The sequence below is a fragment of the Malus sylvestris genome, chromosome 8 (assembly GCF_916048215.2).
Source record: "Malus sylvestris chromosome 8, drMalSylv7.2, whole genome shotgun sequence".
Taxonomy (NCBI): domain Eukaryota; kingdom Viridiplantae; phylum Streptophyta; class Magnoliopsida; order Rosales; family Rosaceae; genus Malus; species Malus sylvestris.
The window spans coordinates 27,952,697-27,976,480 of NC_062267.1; the positions used below are offsets into that span (position 1 = coordinate 27,952,697).

Here is a 23,784-nt window from a genome sequence, read left to right on the forward strand (position 1 = left end):
GTGGAGGGTGAAGGGTAGATGAGCAAGAGTTCTCCCCTGAAAGCAGCTTTCTATTGTAGTGCCAGTAGTGTAACATCACGATCTTTTTTGTAACATTGTGATCTTTTTTTTTCTTTTTTCCTTTTTGGTTTTCTAATATTATATTTATGTTTGAAATATACTCTAAAGCTAATCATGAGATGATATTTTACAGACATTTCATATGTTAAACTAATCTGGATTAATGTAAGTGCAAAGATTATTGTTTAAAGTAATCTCATCAGATGTTATACACTTAAACAATAAGTCCAAGAAATATATACTTAAGAGAATGTGATCTAAATATGTTGGATTCATGAGAATGATTGAACAACAAATTGTAACTTTCCTAAATGATGCGTGGTGTGGGAGCTAAAAGCCCACTAATTTAGGGTGAGAGAGATATCATTGATGGTTGCTAGTTTTGAAGTGGCTAATTAGGTTTTCTAATGTATTGGTAATTTTGAAGGACAAGGGAGGCTTATGGCAAAGACTAGAATGAAAGAAAAGCTAAGGCTCATGAATTAGGGTTTTCTAGTACCCAGAGATTGCTAGCTTTGCTTGGTGCGTTATGTCTTCCAAGCGTGATGATGACTTGAATTTAGAGCAACTCCACCCTTAAAAACAAAGTTGGGCAAGAGTCTATTCAATCCACCCAAATGAATAGTAATTGACTGCAATGAATAGTAATTGTCAAAGTGCATCTCCATCCCTAAACTAAATATCCTAGTCAATTCATATTAAAATATTATTATGTTTTTTTTTTATAAATTATTTTGTAGACCGGTCTCTTGCTAAGTCTATTTTGTGTTGGGCTCAAAGCTGGCCTCCACTTTGGGCCAGCTAAATGGACGAGGTGGAGTGGATTTTTGGAGGGCTAGGGGGAAAAATGGGCTATTGCCCATCTTATTTGTTAAGTGTGGACTTGCTCTTATAGGCGCATGAATTCCTCAAAATCTCAGCTGGAGAATCCTTTCATTTTCTCTCCTCTTCTTGTTTTTTTAAGTCTTCCTTTTCCTTTCTCATCTCCATTGTCGCAACTACATTTTACTTCTTTGGGTTAGAACTGTAGCGAGTTGGCAGCCTTGTGAAGGCTAGGTTGAAAGCTCTGCCGCCCAGAATCCCTCCTTTCATGCACCAAATCTCTCCTTTCCTGCACCAAATCCCATAACAAAGCTCCATCTTTAGCTATGCTTCTACTCCGTTTTCTTCCTTGGTTTCCTGCACGAGCTTAAAATGGTAAGTTTCTTCATGCACGTTAATACAAGGTGCGGGACTTAAGGTTGGGCTATGTCAATGCATGAATCTAGGCAAATTGGGTTTTGAATATGGTTAAAATGTTAATATATTAATATTATAAGCTTGTTTCAATATGACTTGGCATAATGAATATACGTGCTGTATGGGCTTAGCATGATTTTCCGAATGTCCGAATTATCATTTCTATTGTCGTGGCGTGATTATGAATTTGCATACCCCTTGTTTTGCACTATACGCATGAATTCAAGCTTTGTGACGAATATATAATGATTGTACTTCCAAGTATTATTGGGCTTCTTAGTAAATTTTTGGGCCCTAACAAGATGTAATAAAATTAAAACAAGGAAGTGGCGTTCAATGAAGAAAAGTGTTTGGAAAATTGAAAATTTCAAGGTTAGAAGATTATTTGTTGTTGTCATATCTCGAAAGTTAATGTTCAGGACTTTTCATGTAGCTTGACAAGCAAAAAAGAAAGAAGAGTCAGTTTTGACAAATCTCTAGGTTTCTAGTCTCAAGACTTGTTCACCAGAAACTTGCACATAAGTTTCGGAATTATTGGTCTTGGGACCATTCTGCTAGAAACATTTATTCCGTATTTTTTATATTTTAGGGAAGTCTTTAAAATTTTAATTATTCCTATTTTATTTTCCTTTTGTAGCTAGTGTTTGCTAGGACTATATAAACAACTTTTAGGGCTGAATTTCAACAATCTATTCATTTGATTGTCAATTCAACTTTAGAGTTTTCTCTATCTTCAGGTGGATTCCAAATTGCTAGTGGACTTCAGCTTGTGATCTAGGATTTGACGATGATGGGTCCTAGCTATTCCGTTTCTCGCTGTGTTAGTTATCAACTCTCTGATTATCTAATGACCCATTTTCATTTAATACTATGACCAAAACCTATTTATGAATAATACTTGCATCCCACATGAGGGAAATCCAAAATACTCACCCTTGCAAATAAGGTATTTTCACCGTATACATTCTTTAATCGAAACCGTGCAAACATAATCTTCATTTGAAAATCATCCTTACAAAATATTAATAAAATGAGAGATCTTTTTTTTGTGGTTTTGATACGTTTACTGTACCAAAAATCTCGTACCAATTACCATATCAAACTTTTCGTATATCAAAATGGCATACCAAATGAATTGATTGGCATGGGTTAGACTATTTTATTTAAGCACGAATCTTTTTTTCTTTTCTTAAAGTCCAATTTATTGAATACTTTTGAGGCCAAATCTGACGGTTGGATTTTGACACACCCCGACCCGGAATGTTCACCTGGACCCCGAATCGAGTTGTGTTGGCCGACACCAAGAGGGTGACGAAGCCATAAAGTGTGGTGACGTGGAAAATGTGAGTAAATTTAAACCTAAAAGTGCCTAAATGGAAAAGTGTGCATGTAAGCGGGAATGAATCAATTTCACACGTGATGTCAGAGTTTAAGTAAAGCACAGTAAAAGTAGAATGAGAATTATACCATCGAAGGTAGTCTCCTATACCAACTTTTGCCAAGAATCCTTGTCGACACGTAAACTCTGCTACTAAAACTTGGAGAGGAGAAAAACAAGGGTGAGTGGGCCTAAAAATAAAACTTTGTAAAAACTTTTTGAAAACGTAATAACCCATCGCCATAAAACAAGTATAGTTTCCAAATATATATACTACATATAGCATGAAAATATTTACCGTAGCCAGCAATATCACAAGAATGCAATACGTCGCAATATTGCGTAAATAAACATATAACAACCGATATCACATAATCTTGCATAAGCAAACATATCATATAGAGTGCTCATCGACATATGTTGACACACGAGTTCATGTAGAGATATTTTGACAAGAACATGACTGGGTGTAATAATGATTTACACTCTAGTACTACAATCACGTGAAGATTGGAGCTATGCGCATCACATACGAGTCCGAATTGCTTATAGCAATCTAAGACAGGACTGGTACCTACAATAGATCCAAAGTGAGCATGCGGTACGATGTGAACATTCACATGAAGCCTGGCCCTGGCCCGGGCAAGTACTAACACCAATGTAGCATACAATGAGCAAATAAAGTAAATATGATCATGCCACAATAATTCAATACTTCTAGTCAATATAACCCTTATTCCTGGTCGTAATATAATTAAGGCATCCCCTTATGGTATGCTTATATATATATATATATATATATACACACACACATACTGTTGTGCCTTGGCCTGTTCGTTAGTGCGGCAGCGAGATTCAGATTATCTCACCAAACTACAAACCCACAGTTGAACAGTTTAAAATACAAGAAATAAAGACACTGAGAAATTTACGAGGTTCGGCAAAAACATGCCTACGTCCCCGGAGAGATATTGCTTTTCACTATGAGAATAACTAGTACAAGTACACATGAGTTAAATCAACATAACCCAATCCTGAATCCCTTGCACACCCACTCATAGAATTTTCCCAAGAGCCTCACCCTACCCCAAGAGTTCTTTCACTAGAATACTTTTCACCCTAGCTTTCTTGATTTTCTCTCAACCCATGTTCAACCTTTCCCATGGGAGAGCCGGATGCTCTCCCCCTTGGATGCTTCTATGATGCTTACCTTCCCACTTTCTAAGCATTCTAAATGCACAAATATTGCATCTAGTTATAGGCATACACTAGCAACTATGCCAACAAACAAGACCAAAAAGTCTTAAGTTCACATGACATAATTATCACCTAGCCTACCTAGCATGCACCAAAGTCTATACCTAGTTTATAAAGTACAACTTTTCTCCATTTATCATTTAATGCATATAAAATAAAACATGCACAATCATGCACAATTGTGTGCAAGCAAACACAAAGTCAAGTCTTGTTTGCTTCCAACTTTGCTTGTGGCAGTCACCATGTCTTCTCTTGAAACAAGACTTCCATGCCACAACCGAAAACCAAACACAAAGTGGTTGTTGCCATTTCCCTGTAGCACTCAGAAAGTTACACTATCAAAATTGTTGCCAACTCATAAGTATATGAGCCAAACACAACACATACTATATAAAAGAAAAGACCCACTCACAGATACTTGCGAGGTCGCAGCCGTTCGGACAAGAAAAGCTGGAATGTTCGATAGTAATTGATCCTAAGCATAATATTGGGTGTCATTTGTAAGACTCAATTGAAACAATTAAATTTGGGAAAAACAGAACGTCGAAATATGTTAACAAGGGTCCCGGACAAATTTTATAAAAAGTCAACGGTCAACCAAAAAGTCAACCAAGACGCCGAGCCGGTCAACTACTTTAAAACTTAGAAATTTCACTAAATAGATGTCAAAAGGGACTCGGGGCGTCGAAATTAGCCTAGGAGGGTTTCTGAGAAAATTTCAAAAAAGTTAACAAAAGGAATATTTCAGATCCATTTCGAAAATGAGCCGGGCCGGATCCCAGGTTCAGATCCGGATCCGGGTTTTGGATATTTTTTTTTCAGGTCGGGTCGACCCAATCCCCATCGTGGGTCTGGTCGTCGGTTTATGGGCTAGGTTGGCCAAGATAACATCCTGAGCTTCGATCGAGCTCGATTTTTATCCATTTCACTCTAAATTAAAATAAAGACAAAAGGACGAGGGAATCAAATCTACCTTACCCAAGTAAAATAAGTGACCAGAGAGGCCTGAAAATCACCTGCAAGAGTCGCGGCTCTTGCCGAAAAACAGGGAATTAGTTTCCTCGAGTTGGTTCTGCGATCAAACATCTCTTAAAATCCTCAAAATTGGCCTAATCGTACTCCAAAACAAGATCTATGAAGTTCTAGAGAGTTTTCGAACCTTACCTTCATCGAGAACGGCGAGAATTCGCGTGAATATCATTGGAAAAGAAAAACATGAACAATGGCCTCGTGGAAAAAAGTAAGTGGTGCTGGTTCAACATGGGGGAGAAAACAACAATGGTGGTGTTGGCCTAGGTCATCGAGTGGTACAACTCGCTGGAGTTGGGGACAGCGAGGGTGGTCCAGTGTCAGTGTTTGCAGAGATGGACGGAGAGCTAAGGGAGTCTGAGAGAGTGAATGGAGAGAGAGAAGTTGGGAGAAAAGAGAGATATCCAAGTATTTTTAGGGATGAGTGACATGTGGCAAGAAAGGAGAGGAGATTTTGGGCGAGGTGTGGATCCCATGGCCTAAAAAAATATTAAACATTAAAATAACAATATAATTTTTATGAGAAATATATAAAATATAAAATAGTAATTTTCACAAAAGTATTTTTCAGATTCGTAGTTTCGTAAAACCTCTATCGTAGCTCCGATTTCGATTCCACTTGCGCCTACGCGTTCGTACCATCGAGTACTTCGAGAATATGGTAGAATAATAGCTCACACATGTCACAGAATGGCGGTCAACGAAAGTCAACAGTCTAGCCTCTAGTGCATCTTCGTCAATTCCCTTTTTTTAAATTAATAAAATCGTAAAATTAGGGATGAGTTTTTACAGATTTGACTGCAGTTGGAAAAACAGAAATAGAAATGCATATGTATGAATTTGTAGCCAATATATGTTTTGCCCTAAGTGCTTAGGGTTTGGAATGAGGTTATAATACTTCTTAAGATTCTAGGGACAGATGTAGTCAAGGGGATGGCAAATTGATTAGAAAATAAAACGATCGAAACACGGCCAGCCTTGAGATTTTAGCAACTCTATGAGAGAATTTTCCAATTTTTGGTTGCCGTATATAATTGTTTCAGCACATAGAAATAAGTTAAATTGGGGTAGTTAGTTGCACATTTCCTTCTTTCTAAGAACGCCTAGGTTCGGACTTGGGTTTTTTTTTGAGTTTTTTGTTTCTTAAAAAACAATCTTAGCTTTACAACACATTTTTATACTTAAAAAAAAACGAGTTGATATTATTATACCCGAAAACAAAAATTAAAATACATTGTTATACTAAAAAAAAAATACATTGTAAAATTAAAATGAATTACATGCATACATGCCACAGATTTAACTAATCACAAACTTCATCCCTGATGAGAATAGTATTGCTTAATGGTGTATGCAGTCTGCAATGCGGTGAGAATCAGAAGGATACTTGCTGCAATCCAGGAGGTGGCTTTCCATGGATCTGACCAATAGTTACGCTTGAATATTTCTCGCCACCTCCTCGATGCAGTTTGGTAATCCTTCACTCGAGCACAGAGTCCATCATAGTAGAAATAAGTAAGCACCGTGTCGCAGTAAAGCTTGCTGAAGAACTCAGAACCATTTTCAGCGCTCAGCCAGTTACCTATAATCCCCTTGTCGCAGAGAAATTTTATGTCGTTGCCAGAACCGAGGAGGTTATCCATCAGAACGGCATAAGATGTGATTTTATGCGAACGACCATAACAGCATTGCTCCAAGGCGATCAGGTTCCTGAATATCGATTCAGTTAACTCTCCAATTTCTAGATGCGGAATCATAATAACCCCATTCTCGCATTCTATGTTCATTATGCTTTTACATTCATCGGAGCTCATTTTGAATCTAATGCCGGCCTCAGAAAGAGCAGTTGCTGAAGCTAGCAGTTGTATCTTTGCATCGTGGAAAGGTTTCTCATAGCGTTCAGTGAATGAGAAAACTATAGAAGTTCTTATGAGATCGAGTATGTGGAGCACACCTTCATCCTCTTTGTAATTATTTCCTCTTAGATGATCCAGATACCACCGGCAGTTATGGGACAGTTGTGGTTGTGAGCTGAGAGCGGTGAGGATGAGTACCGAGAGGCAGGGCTCAGGGTTCTGGTAATACTTCACGGTGAGCTCGTATATGTCCTGGAGGACAAACCAAGGGATCTGATTTTCTAAGAGCAAAAGGTCATGGCATATGTACTGGAACATGCAATCCATGTTGAATAAAGGGTCATTAATGTCCCTCTGTTCCTTATTCATAAACTTCCTAAATATTTGTACTAGGAAGCAACCATCAAGTATCATCATGTGGAGAAACTCCATTTTCATCAGAGGATCAAACGGATGCGCATAAAAATCACGAGCTTTTTTCTCAAACTCAGCCATGGCTTGTACTTTCTTGTGATCTAAAATGTAATTGATGAGTTTATAAATCGATGCTTCTAACTCCATATCCCTGTCGTGTGAACTATCCATGTGTAAGAGAAGGTCGCGCAAATACTCGTATTTCAGATTTTCCATAGCTTGAAATTGTACATTGTCTCGTGGATGATAGGGTCCGATTGACACAATGTCAGGTGCGTATGCCTCTACTTTATGTCTGCGGAGAACTTCAGGAACTCTGAAGATGCACCTGGGAATAAGCTTTGGTGTCGAGGTGTTATTCGGCGCTTCAAGTAAAATGTTTATGTCCATAGCGATTACTTATGATTCCAATATAATTAATTTGTTCGTGGTCCTGAAAAGCTGAAAACAAATCAAGTTAACTGTAGAATTAGGGAGATTAACATGACATTCTTCCAAACATAATGAAATAAAACTGAAAATACTTCCAATCTAATGTATCTGAAAATTGACTACAAAGCGAAGAAGGATTAGAGAGATACAGTTTGCGCCTTGAGCTTGAGGAAAAGTTAACTAACATTTAATGTGAAAGTTAATTTGAGTGAAATGACACGTGTCAATTGATTAGGTGTATGGTGAGCATACATCATAGTTTATGATGGTGAACAAAAATGACCAAGGCAATAGTTAAAGAACCAAATTGATGAGTTGTCAAATAACTGATTTGTTCACTTTTTGCATTTCAACTCAATCATCCATTTTACGTAAAAACCTACTGAGACTAGTAAACCTCAAGGGGTAATTACACAAACACCCTTCGTGGATTTCTATGTTTTCACAGAACCCGCTTAGATCTATAAACTTACATTAACACCGCCTAAGATTTTGATTCATTTTCACATAAATCCTTCAAGGACAAATTTACCTTCGTTGCTAATTACTTAAAAAATAAAAAATTATAAATTATAAATAAATAGAAAAAGTCAAATTATTTTTTTAATTTAAACATAAATACGGAAAAGAAGGCTACAATTCTTCTATGCAAACTATCACTGCCAAAAATTACCATTTGCCCGAAGCACCAAATTTCATTGGGAAAGTAACTTTACCTGACGGAGTAAAAAAATTTGGTCGGGCAAAAAGTGGTCAAGGTTTTGATTTTTTTTTTTAAAGACTTCGGGTGATGAAAAATTTCAATAGTCAATGTTTTTGCGGCAAAGGAAAAAAATTGGTGCGTATTATGCCACCTTTTGCCCAACGGAAAAACAAGTATGTCAGCAGAGGTAACTTTGCCCAACAAAATATTGGTCAGGCTAAGTATATGGGTCGTTGAGCAAAGATCCATAATGACCTGTCCTAAACCCTATCGATACCCTTTTGCTTGCGATATTGGTGACTGTACCCGACGAACCATTTCGTCGGGCAAACCCCAATTCATTAAAACAAGTCATGCGACCTTCTCCATTTCCTTCTCCTTCTCTCTTCTTCTTCCCCAACTCTCTTCTCTGCTCTGTATTTTTGGTCTCTTTCTCACTCAAACCCATCTCACTCTCCCTCTCCCAATTAATTTAATTTTTTTGCTTAATTGTGTAATTAATTAATTTTGTTTGTTGTAGGATTGTGATATAATTAATTTTCCTTGTTATAGGTTGCAAATATTATTTTCCAGATGTCGCGTTTGATATCTACACTGTTTCCCTGGCTGGCAAGCCATTTGGATAGTTATGCGACATTGATAGCTGAAAAAGATGTGTGGTAGCAGAAATTCGCCACCTTTTGTCTTGATGAATTTGTACCTACAAAAAAAATCAACACCTTGTGATTTTTTTTCCACAGATGTCATCGTGGTTGATCGCCAGTGGCAACTACTCTGCCTCTGGTACCCAAGTGGTAGAGATGGCAGATATTCCACTGGAGGGGACTAGCAGTACCTAGGCGGCTACCGCCGAGTCGGCCACATCATCAGTTTCATCAGTCCGGAAGGCCCAATCTACCAGGCGTATTCACAGTTGAAACGGCTTGGCGCTGTGCCAGCCTCAACCCCGACTGTTTATGCTGGGAAGGCCTATTCAGATTCGGTGGCCATGCCCTTGACGGGGGATATAGGACTCCCAAGCGGTTTGAAGAAGGTGAAAGTGTGGGGGATTTGTAAAGGCTTGTCCTCGAACCGGATCATTCACATAATGCAAGCCAAGGTCGTGGTCGTTTACGACCCATGACATTGGCGAGCGGACGCCAAAGTCAATAGCCTGTTGACTCATGAAATGAGAGCTATCGTCTACACCAATTGCCTAATCAAAGCCTCTACATAGAAGAAGCTCGCTCTTGAGGTGAAAAAGGCTACGATGATAGAGATCTCGGTAAGTGTGCTTTAAAAAAAATATTTTTATTAATTTTTTAGAGTGTATTTTTTAAACTAACGTTTGTTTTTGTCTATTTCAAGTCAACTTCGAGATTGACATGGAAGACTCCGTATACATAAACTGGGTGTGGACTGATCGATTCAAGGTGTGGAAGTACAAGCTACAAAAATACTATGAGACTTGTGCCTCTTTTGCTAAAATCGACATCAAATAAGGCTAACCCAGAAGCGAAGCAGTACATCCATAACTCTGGTGCACAACCCCTCACTTTTTGGGTCGAGGAACAGTGTGCGAAGAGTTCGCTTTTCCTGAAATGACTCCTGGGGGGATACGCTTGCCAATTATGGCAACCAAGTGGCTGTCAACATTTATGTAAGTATTCCGTTCAAAATTTTTAATTTCAAATTTAACACTTAAAAATTTTAAAATATTGATCGATAATCTTAATTGATTTGTCTTTTTATTTTATTTTATTTTATGTAAGGAATAGCTGACACCTGATCCAGATGTGTCTCTACAGTTGTTTATGTATAGGGTTGGGCAACGGAAAGGTCGAGATATCTGCGACCTAGGAAAGGGTCGGGTTCGGGACCTCGGGGGATCTTCTTCATCTACCTCTCAACCTACAAGCATCACGACTTCTAGACTGCAGTAGTTGGAGATGGAGTTAGAGTCCATGCAACAACGAGCAGAAGCTCAGGAAGCAGCTGAGCACCAGTGGGATGATGACTTTCGCAGTGCATGTGGGAGATGGCGTAGGCAATGGCAGCCTCTAGGATTCACCTCACCGATCCTTTAAGCGACCTTTAGGCGCCATCCTAGTAGTCACCCCATGAGTAGTTAGTTTAGGATATTTTACATATATTTGTTCGAATATTTCGGTTTTAATCTAATTAAATAATTTTTTATACTATGATTTCTTTTGAGAATAATATCGTCGGGCCAAGTTGGTCAACGCACTTGGCTCAACGAAAATGTCATCGATAATTTTGTCGAGCAAACAATATTTGCCTGACAGAGATTTAATATTTGTGGGTAAAATATTTGTGCGACGACTTTTCCCCAATTAATTTTGTTCAACGAATTCGCATTGGATAAAACCTTAAGCAATGAAATCCTTTAGTTCGAAAAGGGTGTTTAATCTAATATAATTTTTCATTTGTAACCTTTTTATTTATAACTTTTTTTTGAATGAAACGATAGTGTTAGTAAGTTAAATGTTAAATTAGATACTAACGGAGTTCAAACTCACGCCATCATGTAAAGGCACAACACATTTCCACCACTGTGGTAAAGGGCCACTAGCTTATTTATAACTTTTTATTACGCTCTCGTAGGGATGAAAACCTAGAGAGCCACTCATTATTTGTTACTCTTTATTATAACCTTTTTTTTTAATTTATAACTCTTTATTATAACCTTTTTATTTAGAATCCTACTAGAATTTCTAGAGTCATTGATCAGACTCTATTTCCTTTCCGTCTAACATATCTTCCCCTTGTTTTCTCCGTCTAACCTCTAATCTTCCTCACTGGATTTTTCTCTGTCATTTCTCCGCCTAATCTCTCATCTTTTTCACTAGGTTTGTGGGTTTTGAAGTGTTTTTTCAGGGAGGGAGAGAGAGGAGCAAACCTACAATTTTAAGGGTTGGGGATTCTGGAAGAAGATAAAGATCAGATTAGTCACTTGGGCTCTCCTAATTTTTAGAAATACGAAGAAGCAAGGCATTTTATGAGGATCCAAATGTCTGAAGCTTTGAATTTGGGGGTAGAATCGGATTTACAGAAGAGCACATGATGCGGTGCGATCCGGGCAAGATATGGGAGGAAGGACGTCCTTCTAGACTTCCAGTTGGTAGATGTGTAAATTTTTTAATTGTTTAAGGTCATTTTGGGTGCTTGGAAGTTTCATTAAAGGGCTTAGCGCTAGACCTATAAATGGGTTGGGTTTATTGGATTTAAACCCGATCAGGTAATTTAACGGGTCATCTGAACCCAACCTGCTGTTAAGTTAACGGGTCATCCGAACACAACTCCAGTTAAGTTAACGGGTCATCCGTTTCACCCGTTAAGTTAACGGGTCACATTTTTTCGATGAAGAAGAATCTAGGAACCGGAAACTTCTCTGCCTTTGGGGAAATTAGGTTTGGGGAAATTAGGTTTGCGCATAAGCTGTGGAAGCACCAAAACCCGGTTTTCCAAAGCTAGCTTTTGCTACTTTGGCTTTTCAGTTTTTTTTTTTCAACCAAAACTATGAAAAAAAAAACTAATTTTAGATGTTTACCAAACACAAAAGCGCATGAAGCTTTTTTTAATACCTGTTTTTTTTTTTTTTAAAAGTTAAGCAATACCAAACTAAACTGGTACATAATCACATAATCAAAAGCCACAACAGCAGATCGTACATGGTTGCTGGAAAACAAATATGGGAAGGGAAGAAGAAGATGCAGGACTAGGGCTTAGGAGATGCATAGGATTTATTTAGTGGCTGTTTGAAAAACATTTTGTTTTTATTTTTTAGTTTTTACTGAACAAATTTTCAGTTTTTAAGAAATTGACAACAAAAAATGAAAACGATTAAACGATCAGCAACACTTGCTTGCAAACTCAGGGACTAAGCTAAAGTAGGATCTGTTCTAACTAATTGCAGCGATACATTTCATTTGAAACTAAGACTGAAAAATAATCAACATTTAGAAACTTATCACAATAAGCTACAGAAAGTTCTTGAGTTTCATTGTCAGACTTACAAGCAAACCAGGCAGCATATCACAGAACCTCGAGCTCGCTAGGAATGTGCTGAACTACTATAATCATTCTCGGCAAAGGTTGTTTGGGCTTTTGAGTTTCCTCTACTGCTTTGCTCAAGTATTGACATTATTATAGTACTCGTTGACTAGGGAGACCTTGCGATTACGAGTCATGGACTCATGAGAGACACGAGTCACGACTTTGCTTTTAATTTTTTTCTTTAACTATACTTACTTACCAATACTATCCTAAACGTAAATTTCATATCTAATGTTGATCGACTCTTATTGTTCATTGTATAACTTGTATTTTCAGTTGTGGCTCCCATGCCAATACCAGCTTTCATCTTCCATTCAACTAAAAATAATGTTAGGTTTTTTGTTTTAACTTGTAAAACTTGCATATCTTCCATTCAACTAAAAATAATGTTAGGGTTTTTGTCTTAACTTGTGAAACTTGCAAAGTCCATAACGCTGGCACGAGTTCATAACTTCACTGAATTATTGGGAATTTGGACCATTACTTTTTACAAACCTAGCTAATACTTTAGTTTTTCTTCCATGGGATACCCCTAAGCTCTACAAATCTTTTGTCGGTGGCTGTAGGTGCATGTCATGGGCAACGAAAGCAACTTGTGTAGTACGATTATACCACCATAGTAAAATTGCAGGTCACACGTAAACAGAAACTAACACATGTTATTATATTATTTATAAAGAACCTCACTGTAGCACAATACATGTGCCCAACAAATTATTCTCCACGTGCAACACAGGCAACCACATCTTTAATTTGCTTTACGTACGTGAAACATGTTGACTAAATAGAAACCATGCATCAATGTTTCAAGCAAATTAAGTCCGATGGCCTTCACATAACTTCTGGTGTATTTGTACAATTCCCTTGTCCCAACAAACAATAAATAGTGATAGGAACATATTTACGTGACGTTGTTATCTTATTTCTCTATGTTTTCTTAGTTAATTTTCATTTGTTTTAGTGTTTTACTAGCAAAAATGCCCGCACGTTGCTACGGGACTTGAATGCATTAGCCTTAACCACATGAATGAGACATTTAACCTAAAAAAATATTCAACATAATCATAAACGAACAAAAGAGATGGATGAGTGAAAGGTGTCGGTAAGATAAGCAATTTGGCTTTTATATACATTCAACCGAGCTTATTACAAAAGATACAGTTGCAAAAAATGCTCTTTTTCTTGAGAAACATAAGCAACATGCATTTAACACTTATATTGCCCTTCAAGTTAAGATAGCAAAATATACGTCCAGCAGGCCATGCACGTGTTTTAACAGCTAAACAAAAAAGCAAAAAAAGTGTGTTGTTCTTGTTTCAACAACTAATCTTTCAAGCACTAATGTATGGATTAATGTATAATATATGAGATCCTATTTGTTTTTTATTGACTGATGCTTCAACATCATCCACCTAATTCATATCACACATCCATAGATACCTGAGAACGCTTATTCTCACCACCATTGCGTTGTTACTTTAGTATGTTTTTTCACTGAGAAGAAAAGGAAAGAGCATCACGAAAAACACTAACAATTTTAACTCTATAATTTCTACTCTATAATGTCACCTTATTTCTATAACCCACCTCAATCAACAACAAAAGAAGAAAAATAATTGATTCGTTCAAAGATGCTTTCATAAACTAAAAGATGTCCTACCCATCAAAACAAAAGTGGCATGTTATTTTCAGTCCCATGTGATATCGGCACAATGGAAAAATAATTGATCCGTTCAAAGATGCTTTCATAAACTAAAAGATGTCCTACCCATCCAAACGAAAGTGGGATGTTATTTTCAGTCCCATGTGATATCGGCACAATGGAGGGTGACTCTGGTAATCTCAGATCACAAATAACTCCAAGAATCCAGTTAACCACATCATCCCCACCAACAATCTGAGAATAAATGTATGTTAGAAAGACAGCTACAGTACAACCCAAAGATTAATTAAAGAAAAAAAATATCCAAAATGTCTGTCAGAAATTGTTGAAATTATAAAAACAAATCCAAAAAAAAAAAGGGAAAAAGTGTTGAACAATTGGCCATATGGGATAAATTTAACATGTTACTCATTATAATTTGAACACTATCAAGTTAAGCATGTTTACAATCATACATGTCAGATTTCTTTTTTAAAATAATCATTTCAATATGCCTTTCCTCAAGGAGAGACAATTACAAAGAGAGAATAATACCTGTTTTTTATTAAGACGGTAGCAAAATTCGTTATAGAGTCGTCCTCCAAGCTTCTCATCTTTTATATCAACAAACACTAAAACTGGGCAGCTTGGTATATCAACAGAAGGTTTACCATCTATATCATGTTTAAGCAATTCATCAAGTATATACATCTCCTTCAAGAGACGTTTGGACCTACAATTTGGTCCGCAGTATTCTTATTGCATGTAAAACTAATTTTGGGGAACCAAATCTTAGCAAACCAAACAAAACAAAACCCCAAATCAATTAAAAAAACAATTAGGCCAAAAGAACCCACACCTAACAAAACCCCAAATTCGCTCAAAAAGAGATTTATCTTATTTTAGCAAAATGAATTCCAACTGGCCACAAACCAAAGCCTTGACCAAAATGAATTGCACTTAAGTGTCAACCAAATTCGCAAACATTTAAAAGTTCTTAGATTTTCACACACCAAAAAAACATATCAAATTAAAAAACCAATGCAATGTTAGTGAAATAAACTCGCACAGTATTTTAAGCTGTAAAACAATCACCTTGCAAATGAATTGGCATATCTGATTCTTCCAAATCCTTTCACCTCCATCCTATAATTCATCCCCCGTGCCACCACAAAAACATGTAAAAAAATCCGAGAAAATCAAATGCTATAAACACCAAATTCCAAATTTGCAGTCAAAACCAAATTCCAAACGATGATTGTATGCATATCCGAGCCATAAGGGAACCAAATTTAAAGAATTATTTGGAGATGAAAAGCCTAATGTAAACCCTAATAAAGTTTATAAATTTTATAATAATCCTCCGATGTGGGATAACATGAAGACCCTATTGTCGAGTTGTGTTTGTATTCCGTTCCAAGGATTGCGTAACTAACAAATCAGGGCTCAAAATTTCAGATTTATCTTTCAGAGGAAGAGAAAGAGAGTGTTACAGTGACAATGGCAGTGAGAGCTAAGAAATAGGAATCCGTGACTTTTCCCATCGAAATTGTTTTGGATTGTTGCTCTTGAATAAAAAACTCTCTGCTTTGCTTGCAGCTGCTGAGTTATCAAAAGTGGAAAGGAAGCCCTTTGAAAATTCAATACAACAGGAAAAATTTATTTGCTGCAGTTTAGCACCGTCAGATTCCAAGTAAATCATACTATTGTAACAATTCTCAACTTTAACACTGTCATGTGGATTTGGCAAACTAATTCTGCGCAAAAATAATATTTCGAGGATTCATAAGAATGCGGGATTGAAAGAACTAAAAACATAGTAATGCCATTAAATCTCCCCTCTTAGAATTACATATCATTGTTTATATGGTTTGTTGTAAATAGTAGAATTCAACTAAATACTTTCAATAAGAACAACTGAAGGCATCTAAATGGTAATATTGTTAATTACCAGTCAATTTCTATTAACTAAAAACACTACGCAGATCAACATTAAATAAAAAGCAATTTATTTGGAAGCTAAATTTTCCATTTACAACTGATGTCAGTGGCCGGTTTACCATTGCAAAACCTTCCAGTAAGCTGATGGTTCACAAAGTTCCTTCCATAAGGAGGGTAATCAACCTTTCGGTGTCTGCCAACCACCGCCTTACATCCAGAGCCCCCATCTGCAGCAACCTAAACCAACCAAAATCCAAAATCCTGAAATTCCCAAACATAATAAATCCATTAGCAATTCTGAGACTTTCAAATATAAGGAGATGGACCAACACAGAGAGTAAAGACTAAAATTTACAGCAAGATGAAAGCTTTTTCAAATTTGAGGGCCAAATCTAATGAAATTTAGCAAAATGACCAAACAGATGTGGAATCTTTTGCATCCGTGGGAATTCTGGATTAGGGTCTTACGGAGATGAAGATATGAGCAATGTGTATAGGGATTTTAATTTGGTAATTGTTCTTTTATTCTTGAAGAGATGCTAGAGTAAAACTTTCAAAGACTAATTCTAAAGTTTTCTCAAATAAATAAATGTAGGCTGAATGGTTCATTGCTATTCGAAAAGAAAACACCTTAACAAAATGGAAGCAATCTTATCGTGTGTTAAGCTTTTTTTATTATTGGAAACCCATGATATACAATCATGAGCTCTACGTAAAGAAACATTGGAATCGTCATGAGAAAAAATCTTTAACCAACCACATGACCACAATTTAAGCCTCGCCTTGCTTGCTAATTGTGGAGTTTTAAAGCTAGAAGCCCATTAAACATTGACAGACACCAGACTCCCCAATGATGCAAATTTCTATTGCATATCTGACCAAAACAACCTTCAGACAGAATGTCCACTTAGAAGCGTACTTCCTACAACCAATTTTAAAACATGCATAGAAATTTTGCATGTTTGATTTCTGAAAAACAATCAGTATCTAAGCTAGTAGAACTTTGGAAATGCTTGACAAAAGAATACGCATAGGGTGGACTAATATATATATCTCTGTGTGCGTGTGTGTGTCACAACTGTCCATAAATTCCTTACCACATCAACCTTGACCCATTTGAATCTATAAATTTGAATTTGTTTAAATTCCCATGGCTACACTTCTTTACAAACACTTATTAGCTGCTAATAATTAAACTGACCAACTATGATTACTGTGATTAGCTATAGGTTACAAAATGTGTGATATAATTCTGTTTGTTTAGTAAAACTATTACACAGCTAATGTTTCTCTCGCCTCTCTTTTCCTTCCAATAATGATTGATACAAAACAGCCATTCTTCATTGGGAGTCAAGGATTGCAACATTAATATTATCAATGATCGACAATGTAAATTGACCCAAATAAAAGGATAGTCCAAATTAAAATATGTTAAAGACTTAAAACATTCTTCTACATCCACAAAAAATCTTTACTTTTTAAATCCTCTAAAATTATATCGTGGTCAAATACATTTGAATTTTCATAAGCTTTATGCTGTTAAAAGTTTAAAATCAGATAATAAAAAATAAGTAAGCACAGGATAGGAACTCAATGAAACCTGCAATGTCAAATCCCGAGTCTGCAGCACGTTTCCTGCAATGGTTCACGTGGCTACCTCAAAACAGGTTGACAATTAAGCTTCATTATGAATGGAAACATTAATAGATGATAATTAAGAAGGATCAAGAGAAACAAAAAAGCCAATGAACTCATGAAAGAGAGAAAAAGAGAAACAAAAAACCTCAATTAAGCAATTAAATGGAGTATTACTTGTTAGAGCTGGAAAAGTACCCAGTTCCTCAGAGAGAGGATCAAGAGTGACTGATGAGAGTGCAGAGAAACGAATGATTGAGAAATTCAAGCTCTGAGCTCAAAGTTGGGGCTTCCACTTTCCAAGTGGGGAAGAAATAACAGACAAAACACAGAGAGCCAAATCCACCTAAAATATTAATCAAATGGGTTTTCTTCTAATTCAAAATTTGGACCTCCCAAATTCTGATGAAGCAATAACCATTCAAAATTCCAACAGATTGAAGCCCTCACAAACAACAAATCATCAATACCCATCAGTAAAAATTTTGAAAACAGTAATAATGAAGGAAAAAGAAATTAAGGATGCGAGCCATTCTCAAAATCTTAGACACCAATCCAAATTACCAATAACCAATAGATAGAAAAGATTTGACTTTTTTTGTATCATTCAATAAGGATTCTATATCTACCAAGCGCAATGGTACTCTAGGATTCATATACCCGATCACAATGATCAATCAACACACAGGAGTACCAATTAAGAAAGAATCTGCAATAGTAGCTATCATAATCACCTCCGTCACGGAAAAACCCTGTCTCATGTGGTTGGTATAAGGATCCAAGTGAAGACACAAGTGAAGGAAATAGCTATCCAAGTGAAGAGAAGATCAAGGGTCAAGTCAAGTGACACTTGTCAATAGATTAAAGGGATGAGTTATTACAAGTTGTTAGAATATAGTTGGGATAAGGAGATGGAAGATTAGCAGCTAAGTAAAGGAAGATTATATAACAGCAATTGTAACCATAACTTGATAATCAAGAAATCAAAATATCTCTCTTACTCTCTTTCTATTTCTCTCTCTCTCTCTCTCTCTCTCTCTCTCTCTCTCTCTCTCTTTCTCTTTGTATACATTCTGTGCAAGTTCTCAAGAACACATTTCATTGAAGCTTTCATAATCTTCATCTGGTATCATCGCCCAGAACGTGATCTGGCGCTTCCGCACCTCGATTAAAAGCATTCATTTCTTCTTCTAATCCTCTATTTTGCAAAGCTACTGTGTGATTCTGTAAATTTGGGCTTTCTCATCTCTTCACGATCCTCAAGAATCTGCTCTTCTTTGTCTGCCCTTTACGTGTTTGATAAAAAACATCTGAGAAAATTTCAACAATGGTGACTGCTGATCAATTGAAGATTGTTCAATCCCCTATCACAAGTCTTGTTTCCACGGTCTCCACTTTGGTTACAGTGAAGCTTGATGACTCCAATTATCTCATATGGAGTTTTCAAATCAAACTACTCTTTGAGAGTCACGGTATTATGGGGTTTGTTGATGGATCAAGAAAGTGTCCTTCAAGATTTGATGATGATTCTAACATCGAATGAGTTGAGAAAGATGAGTACTTGGTCTGGAAAATGCACGATCGTGCACTTATGCAACTGATGATTGCAACGTTATCTACTACGACAATGTCCTGTGTAATTGGAAGTCAAAGTTCTCATGAGATGTGGGTGAATCTTAATGAACGATTTTCTGCAGTTACAAAAGCCACGATTTTCCAGATGAAAACTGAGCTTCAAAATATCAAGAAAGGGTCTGAATCTGTCTCTGATTATCTGCAAAAGATCAAAGATGCCCAGGATCATCTTGCAGCTGCAGGAGTCATATTTGACGATGATGATATCATAATTCTAGCGCTGAAAGGACTTCCTGCAGAGTTCAACACTTTCCGGTGTGTCATAAGGGGCAGAGAAAATGGTATTTCTCTCAAAGATTTCAGGTCACAACAGATTGGAAAAGAAGCTATCCTTGGTCAGTTTTTTGACTCCTCATCCTTTTTGCCATTTGGGATTGCAATGGTTACTGGCACACAGTCAAACAAAGGGAAAGCATTAGTTCTTGATCAAGAGTCCTCACATTCTCATGAAGTTGGTTCTATTTCTGCAGTCTCTAGCCAACAGTTTTCCAATCATGGTGGCATGGCAAATGCTCCAGGATATACCAATTCCTATCAAGGTTCTCATCATTATAGGGGTTACAAAGGGAATAATTTTCGTGGCAAGGGACGTGGCAGAATGTTTAACTATGGTCCTCGATCTTACACTCCTTCCCCAAATGGTAGTCCTGGAATTCTTGGTGCCCCAAAACCTTATCAATCCACTTGTGCAGAGCATCTTTCTGAGGTCTCTATCTGTCAAATTTGTAACAAGAAGGGGCATGTTGCTGCTGACTGTTTTCAAAGACACACATCAAACTCTAGTGTCCCAACTCAATGCCAAATTTGCTGGAAATTTGGTCATTCAACTCTACAGTGCTATCATCGAGGCAATTTTGCATACCAAGGCAAACCTCCTACACCAAATCTCACTGCCATGCATGCTCATCCTCAACCTTCTGCACCTGAGCAACAGTTATGGCTTGCAGATACTGGAGCCACTACTCATATGACCTTTGAGTTAGCCAATCTGGAATTAGCTATTCCATATCAAGGAGCAGATACCATAACCACAGCAAGCGGTACAGGTTTGACTATTTCTCATATTGGCACATCACGGTTTCCTGTTTCCAATACCACACTTGCATTGAAGAATGTTCTCCATGTTCCACAAATTTCACAACACTTATTATCCATTTATCAGTTGTGCAAGGATAATAGGTGTCAATTTATTTGTGATGATACTTGTTTTTGGGTTCAGGATAAATCCACAGGAACAATAATACTCAAGGGGTTGTGTAGAGAGGGCTATTATCCCATTCCTTTCAACATCCCAGAAAAGCTGTCATCTGCATTACCTCATAAGCATACATCATGTCTAGCTAAACCTGTTAATACACATTTATGGCATAAGAGACTAGGGCATCCATCAAATGTCATTACCTCTACAATTCTACATCAGAATAAGATCCCTACATCACTTGATCCATGTCACTCTATTTGTACACCTTGCTTAGAAGGAAAATTTACAAAGCTACAATTCAATTCTCATGTTGCTAAATCTGTAAAACCTCTAGAGGTCTTACACATTGATGTATGGGGACATGCCCCCTTGTTATCTCATGAAGGATTTAGGTATTATGTAACCTTCATAGATGAATGTACCAGATACACATGGGTTTTCCCTTTAAATAATCAATCAGAGGTTTTTACAACATTTGTGCAATTTTATGCTTATCTTTGTACTCAATTCTCTGCAAAACCAAAGTTTTACAAAGTGATGGTGGGGTTGAGTATGTTAGCACAAAGTTTCAACATTTTTTATCACACCAAGGCATGTTACATGAAAGATCTTGTCCTTACACCCCAGAACAAAACGGTTTGGCCGAAAGAAACATAGGCATGTTGTAGAAACTGCCATTTCCTTACTTCAAACTGCACATTTACCATCTAAGTTCTGGTTTCATGCATGTGCTACAACAACATATCTGATTAATAGAATGCCCTTAATTGTGTTAAAAATGAAATCTCCGTATCAATTGTTATTTCATAAAACTCCAGATATTAGTCATTTGAAAGTCTTTGGTTGTGCCTGTTTTCCCTTACTTAAACCATATAATCACTCCAAACTGCAACCTAAAACTAAAACCTGTGTCTTTCTGGGATATGCAAATCACTATAAAGGGTTCATTTGTCTAGACATGGTCACTCAAAGAACATACATCTCTAGGCATGTCCTATTTGATGAAACTCGTTTTCCATATCTTCATGCACCATCTTTATCTTCTTTCCCAGTGTCACCACTTACACATTTAAATGTGCATTCTCGCAACATTTCACCAGCATCCATATCATTACGAAATCAAGTTGTGTTCCTTGCATCTCATACTCATTCATTCTCATCTACAACCATAGATTCCTTGAACTTGCATTCATCTAGTGCTTCAGAATCCTTGACTGCATCCAGAGCCTCAGAATCCTTGGATACACTTGCATCTAGTACTTCCGATGTTATTTCTTCCTCTCCACATACATTCAATAATAACCCTGCCTCTCTTACACAGCATCTCATTCCTGTGGATCCTGATTTCAACATGAAAATCTGCAAGTTGTGTTACATGTGCCTATGAATGTTCACTCTATGCAAACACGATCTAAAAATGGTATCTTCAAGAGGAAGGCTCTCTTTGCCTCTATAAGCTCTTCTCAGGACTTCATCACAAAACCAAAATCCTTCAAGGTAGCTTCTCATGTTTTAGAATGGCAAGCCGCTATGAAAGAAGAAATTAGTGCTTTGCATACTCAGAAGACTTGGTCTCTGGTTCCTTTGCCACCTGACAAGAACTTAGTTGGTTGTAAATGGGTATATAGGTTTAAAAGGGATGCAAATGGGTGTATTGCTCGATATAAGGGACGGCTTGTTGTGAAATGATACAATCAGGAAGAAGGGATTGACTACGGTGAAACCTTTAGCCCTGTGGTAAAGCCTACTACTATAAGACCGATTCTTGCATTAGCTGCACAGTTCAATTGGCCTTTCAGACAAATGGATGTTAAAAATGCCTTTTTACATGGCATTCTTCAAGAGAAGGTGTATATGGAACAACCTCCAGGGTTTCAAAGTGCAGATCATCCTCCTCATTATGTGTGTAAGTTACAAAAATCTCTATACGGGCTTAAACAAGCTCCTAGAGCCTGGAATGACAGGTTTACAAGTTTTTTACCTGGCTTAAGATTCAAAGCTTCTCAAGCGGATCCCTCATTGTTTGTTCAACATTCATCCAAAGGTACTGTAGTTTTGAGGCTTTATGTTGATGATGTGATACTTACTGGCAGTAGCTCTAAACTTATTTCAAATGTGATTAAGGGTCTCACAGAGGAATTTGATATGAAGGACTTAGGCCAACTGAATTATTTCTTAAGGTTACAGATTAGTTATACCTCATGAGGGTTATTTGTCTCTCAAACAAAGTATATTAATGAGTTAGTTGCGAAGGTTGACTTGCAAGATTGTAAACCTTGTGCTACACCTTGTTTACCGTATCATCGATTACTTAAGGACGATGGCAAACCATACCATAATCCTGAGCAATACAGAAGCATAGTTGGTGCCCTTCAATATCTCACATTTACTAGACCCGATATTGCATTCTCAGTGAATCAAGCGTGTCAGTTTATGCACAATCCTATGGAGTCTCATGTTATTGCGGTTAAACGAATCATACGATATCTCAAAGGTTCATCAAGCCTTGGTATTCAGTCCAAGCCAGGATCACTACATGTATAGGATTTGTTATATTTCTTGGTTCAAATCCGATTTCTTGGTCATCCAAGAAGCAGCACACAGTTTCCAGGTCTTCCACAGAGGCTGAGTATCGAGCCTTAGCCATTACAGCTGCAGAGTTGGCTTGGGTTCGACAGTTGTTTTGTGATTTACATGTTTATCTTTCAAATCCTCCACTGATCTATTGTGATAACATCTCAGCGATTGCACTTTCCACTAATCTAGTGTCATGCCAGGTCAAAACACATTGAGATCGATTATCATTTTGTACGGGAACGGGTCATTCGAGGAGATCTTCAGATTCAACATGTCTCATCTGCTGACCAATCAGCTGATGTACTTACAAAAGGGTTGTCAACCCCTTTACTTCAACAACACTGTGGCAATCGCATGCTCAGTTCCCTTCAGCATTCGATTGAGGGGGGATTTAAGGATCTAAATGAAGACACAAGTGAAGGAAATAACTATCCAAGTGAAGAGAAGATCAAGGGTCAAGTCAAGTGACATTTGTCATTAGATTAAAGGGATGAGCTGTTACAAGTTGTTAGAATATAGTTGGGATAAGGAGATAGAAGATTAGCAGCTAAGTAAATGAAGATTATATAACAGCAATTGTAACCATAACTTGATAATCAAGAAATCAAAATATCTCTCTTACTGTCTTTCTCTCTCTCTCTCTCTCTCTCTTTCTCTTCGTATACATTCTGTGCAAGTTCTCAAGAACACATTTCATTGAAGCTTTCATAATCTTTGTAGTTAGGAATT

At 37.1% G+C, this 23,784-nt stretch overlaps 2 protein-coding genes and 1 long non-coding RNA gene across 9 annotated transcripts; 1 reads left to right on the plus strand and 2 right to left on the minus strand.

Moving 5' to 3' along the window:
- Positions 1-6,135: 6,135 nt before the first annotated feature.
- Positions 6,136-12,573, minus strand: LOC126633237 (UPF0481 protein At3g47200-like). 2 transcript variants are annotated; one of them, XM_050303809.1, is made up of 2 exons: positions 12,385-12,573; positions 6,136-7,666 (listed from the first exon to the last, which is right to left on the minus strand). In XM_050303809.1, exon 2 carries the CDS (start codon positions 7,621-7,623, stop codon positions 6,280-6,282), a length of 1,344 nt encoding a protein of 447 aa, XP_050159766.1. In that variant the 5' UTR covers positions 7,624-7,666; positions 12,385-12,573; the 3' UTR covers positions 6,136-6,279. The 2 variants fall into 2 exon arrangements, with proteins under 2 accessions (XP_050159766.1, XP_050159765.1); XM_050303808.1 differs by having other exon boundaries at positions 6,136-7,674.
- Positions 8,690-10,548, plus strand: LOC126633240 (uncharacterized). The gene is made up of 3 exons (XR_007626998.1): positions 8,690-9,632; positions 9,716-10,007; positions 10,126-10,548. It is a non-coding gene; the product is annotated as an uncharacterized LOC126633240 (long non-coding RNA).
- LOC126633238 (diacylglycerol kinase 5-like) lies at positions 12,250-18,088 on the minus strand. 6 transcript variants are annotated; one of them, XR_007626995.1, is made up of 5 exons: positions 17,608-18,088; positions 16,103-16,268; positions 15,162-15,783; positions 14,622-14,672; positions 13,528-14,321 (listed from the first exon to the last, which is right to left on the minus strand). XR_007626995.1 is itself a non-coding variant. In XM_050303810.1 (3 exons), the coding sequence occupies exons 1-3, from the start codon at positions 14,775-14,777 to the stop codon at positions 13,382-13,384; spliced, it is 369 nt and encodes a 122-aa protein (XP_050159767.1). In that variant the 5' UTR covers positions 14,778-15,155; the 3' UTR covers positions 12,250-13,381. The 6 variants fall into 6 exon arrangements, 2 of the variants coding, with proteins under 2 accessions (XP_050159767.1, XP_050159768.1); XR_007626996.1 differs by having other exon boundaries at positions 13,528-13,918; positions 14,012-14,672; positions 17,608-18,083; XR_007626997.1 differs by lacking the exon at positions 14,622-14,672 and having other exon boundaries at positions 13,528-13,918; positions 17,608-18,087.
- Between the last annotated feature and the right edge of the window lie 5,696 nt (positions 18,089-23,784).

Bases quoted from the DNA above. Each gene is read 5' to 3' on its own strand.
- LOC126633238 (XM_050303810.1), bottom strand. From the start codon at position 14,777: ATGTATATACTTGATGAATTGCTTAAACATGATATAGATGGTAAACCT. The intron at 14,322-14,621 runs GTATTATTCTCT...ATTTATTCTCAG, and splicing joins ACCGTCTTAATAAAAAACAG to ATTGTTGGTGGGGATGATGT. The intron at 13,466-14,192 runs GTAGGACATCTT...ATATTTTTTTAG, and splicing joins TCCCACTTTCGTTTGGATGG to GTTAAATGTCTCATTCATGT.
- LOC126633237 (XM_050303809.1), bottom strand. From the start codon at position 7,623: ATGGACATAAACATTTTACTTGAAGCGCCGAATAACACCTCGACACCA.